This window comes from Mustela putorius, unplaced genomic scaffold, assembly GCF_011764305.1.
Source record: "Mustela putorius furo isolate JIRA1106 unplaced genomic scaffold, ASM1176430v1.1 tig00537227_pilon_pilon_pilon, whole genome shotgun sequence".
In the NCBI taxonomy this organism is placed as follows: Eukaryota; Metazoa; Chordata; class Mammalia; order Carnivora; family Mustelidae; genus Mustela; species Mustela putorius.
The window spans coordinates 5,587,643-5,592,252 of NW_025422368.1; the positions used below are offsets into that span (position 1 = coordinate 5,587,643).

The 4,610-nt window shown below is 61.1% G+C and overlaps 1 protein-coding gene across 1 annotated transcript; it reads right to left on the reverse strand.

Moving 5' to 3' along the window:
* Positions 1-277: 277 nt before the first annotated feature.
* On the reverse strand, positions 278-3,782 carry AQP5 (aquaporin 5). The gene is made up of 4 exons (XM_004778924.2): positions 3,337-3,782; positions 2,258-2,422; positions 1,782-1,865; positions 278-998 (listed from the first exon to the last, which is right to left on the reverse strand). The coding sequence occupies exons 1-4, from the start codon at positions 3,697-3,699 to the stop codon at positions 813-815; spliced, it is 798 nt and encodes a 265-aa protein (XP_004778981.2). The 5' UTR covers positions 3,700-3,782; the 3' UTR covers positions 278-812.
* Positions 3,783-4,610: the final 828 nt, after the last annotated feature.

A 4,610-nucleotide genomic window follows, 5' to 3' on the forward strand; every position in this document is an offset into this window, starting at 1 on the left:
GTTGGTGAGGACACCTCCTCTACTCCCACTGTCCCCTCCTGACCTCTAGCTCCATTTCTGTGTTTTTGTCTCCTCCTCTCCCTCTCTCTCTTCCTTACCTCATTGCTCTGCCTCTCTAAGCCTCCCCTGGCCTCAGCTTCCCTGTCTTGCCACGGAGAACTATGCAGACTGTGGAGAGCATAGGGGATGACAAAGAGGAGACAGACTGTCCAGAGGGACAGAGGTAATCAGCCAGAGTGCCTTAAGGAGATGCTCTGGGGAGAGATGAGGCAGAACATGAATGTCAGTGGTTTATTGGTACACCCCTGCCCCAAACACCGGCACTACCCTGTGCACCCTTGAGCGGAAATAAATAAGGCAGCATTTAATGAATCAGTCTGTCTCCCTCCCAAGGCAATCTGGGGAGGGGCAGCCTCTTCGGGTCCAAGGGACTGGGACGCCTCTGGCTCTTAAGGTGGGGGCGGGGGGGGAAGATAGGGGCATACAGACTGCTGGCCACCCCTTCCTAGCTTGGCCCCCATGCAGCCTGTAAGCTTGGTGCTACTTTCAGTCTCTGAGGTCCGACCTCATGGCAGCAGGCTGCCCTGTCCCAGACAGACCCTCCTCCCCATCAGACACCAACCCCTGGCCCCCACCCAAGAGTCCCATCATGGATTCCGGCTCCCATTCCTTATTGTGAAGCTGGGGGAGCCAGCACCTCCTCCCTAGCCCAGAGGACCCAGCTGTAGGGGAAGGAAGCTTTGCTGTCATATATGTACATATTTTGCCCCTGTGGTTCCGGGGCTAGGGGACTGACCCCTTCCTGACACAGGTCAGCGGGCAGTCAGCTCCATGGTCTTCTTTCGCTCCTCTCGTTGCTCTTCCCAGTCCTCCTCAGGCTCATATGTGCCCTTGATGACGGCCACGCGCTCACTCACGCTCAGGGAGTTGGGGAAGAGCAGGTAGAAGTAGAGGATGGCAGCCAGGATGGCCCCCACGATGGGGCCTACCCAGAACACCTGGCGGGGACACGGCAGCATCAGGCGGCTGAGTCTCAGAGACCGACAGCCTCCCCTCCAGAGGACAGAACTATGGACCCTCAGGGGAGGTGGACAAACAGACTTCTGGACCTCCAGAAGGAAAGATTCCCTCCTGCCTAAGGAACAGGTATACTGACACTCCATTCCTCTATGACAGGGAGACCTACAGACACTCAGATCTTCAAAAGAGAGAGATACCCAGAAGGACAGGGCCCCCAGCCTCACTCTAAAGAGACACAAATGACCCTTTGAAGGAAACAGGCATGGAGAGACAAAAGAACTCCTCTGCCTCCCACACAGGAAATGAAAGAGACCCTGGAGAGAGAGAACATGAGGAGGCAACAGATAGACTGTCCAGGGGGACAGGCCCACAGGAAGGAAGACTCTCAGCCCCCTCAACGGGGACAGATTAAAAAAAAAAAATCAGAGACGACAGACACACAGACATGGTGTGATCCCATCATACCCCAGAAGTACTGACACCAAGTCATCAGAGATCTACACAGAGCAACAGATCTCCTTCCCTTCCCTAGGGGTACAGATACACCCCACCCCAGGCTTGAACCAGGGTCCTCTGCCGTTCAGCTACTCTTGTCCTTGTTCTGGCTGCCTTCCATCCCTTTCTATATCGCTTTTTCTCTCCAGCCACTCCTCCCAGGGCCACCCCAAGGGCTGCACCCACAGCCTCCAGATAGTCCAGGGGCTCTTGGCCGGGTTTCCAGGCCCTCATTGCCAGGGAACCAGGGTAGGGCTGAGACTCACCCAGTGAGCAGAGCTGAAGCGATTCATAACCACTGCAGGGCCGAAAGAGCGGGCTGGGTTCATGGAGCAGCCGGTGAAGTAGATCTGGACAGAGGGAGGCAGGTGGCTTGTCCAACTCCTAAAGGGCCGGTCTTTCCCAGCATCACCCAGAAGTTTAGGGGCTCAGCCAAGTCTCTGAATCAAGTCTCTCGATTTCTAGGCTGCTGACCTCTCCCTCCATGGGTGCCCGTGCTCCCTTCTTTCTTCTCAAGTCCTGTGCTCAGGCTGGATCTCCATTTTCACCCCAACTCCCACTTCCTGGCATATTCCCTCAGGCTAGAGAAGAGCTGTGGGGAGCCAGCTTGGGACAGAGTACAGCAACCCCCCTCCAGGCCTTAACTGCTGGGTTTCCTGGTTCAGAAGGGTGCTGCTCTAGGGTCCCATTATTTGGCCCGATGGGCTCCCCACAACTCAAGCCAAGTGGTAGCATTGCTCACCCCCACAAGGTGGCCCAGTGTGACGGAAAGGCCAATGGACAGGGCCGGAGAGCCCACAGGACTGGTGCGGCGGGAGTCGGTGGAGGAGAAAATGCAGAGTGCCAGCTGGAAGGTCAGAATCAGCTCCACTACCATAGCCTGGCCCTGGGTTGTGTTGTTGTTGAGCTGCAAGGGGAGGGTGGATTAGAACCCCTGCCTTCCAGCTCTATGGCCGGGTGCTTGGGGAATGGGGCTTTGGGCCTCCAGCGACACCTGGAGCCACTGTACCAGAGGGCCAAGCCTTGCACACGTCAGGAAGGTCATTCGCTGAAATGACCTACCTGAGCGTGTGTGCAAAGCTTGGAGTATAGGCCTGTGGCCAAGGAGCTGAGTGCAAGGGAGCTTTTCCTGGACAAGGTCCTGTCAACGGTTCTGCCCAATACCCCACCCCCACAAGCTGGCATTTACCCTCCCTCCTGTGGGCAGCTGCCCAGTTTGCTTGCTGCACCCCCAGCCTGCCTCCCGCCCGTGTCTGACCCGCTGCCAGTGCCAACCTCAAACCCGTCTCTCCGGTGGGGCTGACTCACGGCTTGACAATGGCCGAGAAAATCCTCCTCTGTGTTTGATTAATGAACCCAGTTTGCATGGGACATGGGGACCGAATCTGGGACTGTGGCGGGGTGGTGAGAGCGGGGAACTGGGAGCAGAAACCAATATTCAACAGACCCTACACACTGGTACCATGGTAAGGGGTTCACATGCATGATTTTTAAATGTCACCCCCTAGACACCTGCTGTGGTAGGTTATGACCATCCCCCCACTCCCCATGGAATGGCGGAGAAAAATGAGACCCAGAGGAGCAAGGTCACCCAAAGCCAGGATTTTAACCCGTCTTTGATGTTTCTATGAAACCACTCCATGAGGAGCAGACAGGAGCAGGGAAGGTCCCAAGAGGAAGGCAAAACTCAGGGTTGAGACAGGAGAAAGCCAGAAGTTTCAGGCACCCATTCTGTGGCACCTATCTTTGAAATGGGGTCCGGGCCTGGTCAGGGAGCCCACTTCAAGGTCATTACCCCACCCCAGGCCCGTAGGCACTCACCGCGTTGATGGCCAGATTGCCTCGGGCATTAAGTGGTGCCAGCCCATAGAGGATGCCCGCCCCGGCGATGGCGCCCACCAGCTGGGCCGCCACGTAGAAGACGGCCCGGAGCAGGGAGATCTGGTTGCCCACCAGGAGGGCCAGCGTGATGGCCGGGTTGATGTGGCCGCCGCTCACCGGCCCCAGGGCCTGGGCCAGGGTACCTATGGCCAGGCCAAAGGCCAGTGAGATCTGGAGGATGCTGGGCAGCGCCGACGGCCACTTGAGGGCCGAGCCGAGGCCAAAGAAGACGAAGATGAGGGTGGCCAGGAACTCGGCGAACACTGCCTTGAGGAAGGCCACGGAGCATACCTCCTTCTTCATGGTGGCCGCGGGGGCCCGGCGGCGCCGGCCACGGCGCGGGGCGCCCGTCGGGGCGGCGGCGCAGGGGGCGGGGGGCTGGCTCCCGGGCGCGGCGCGCTCTGCAGCTCCCCCTGAGTGGCTAGTGGCCTGGCGCGGGCCGTGCAGGGGTGCGCTATATAGAGGCCGGCAGCCTGGCGGGGGGGCAAGCGCGGGGAGGCAGTGGGCGGCTCCCGCGCCCGGGGCGCAGCGCAGCGCGCAGAGAGGGAACCTGGCTGCCGCCACCGGCTCGCCGCGGCCCCGGGCACCGCGCGCCCCCGGCCCGCCGCCCGCCCCCACGCCGGGGCAGCAGCGGACGCGCCCGGGCCACGTGACCCAGGCGGCCGCCGTGTAGACCGGCCGGGTGGCCGGGGACCCGCGCATGGTGCGCCCCGGACGGCTCCCGCGCTCTGCTCCGCGCTGCTGGTCCCGGACTGCCTGGGAGACTTTGCGGGGTCCGGCCTCGGTCGTCCTATAGTGCTCCGGGCGTCTACCTCCGCTGGCCCTCTATCTCCGTCCCTTGTCTTTCCCTTTTCTTCTCCTCGGGCTCTGGGTCCAGTTCCTCCTTTTCCTCCAACGACCCGGGCATCCTGACCCGGCCTCACCCCCACGGCGGGGCTGGAATGATGCGATTCTCCGAGGACAGCACCACTCAGCTCCCTGCCGGGCGGTGGCGGGGGCGGGTGGCCGGGCTGGGCCGCGCGGGGCGGTCCGTCCGTCCGTCCGCGGGCCTCTCCCTGGCCGGGCCAGGCTGGCTTCCCCGGTTGGAGCGGCGGCGTTTTGGGAAAAGCAGGCATGGTGCCAACCTGGCCTGCGCTTGGCAATCCTCGAAGCCCAGTAGCCCCGGGAGGGCGCTGTCTACTGGGCGCCCGAACCAGCCCCTCCAGGAACACAGA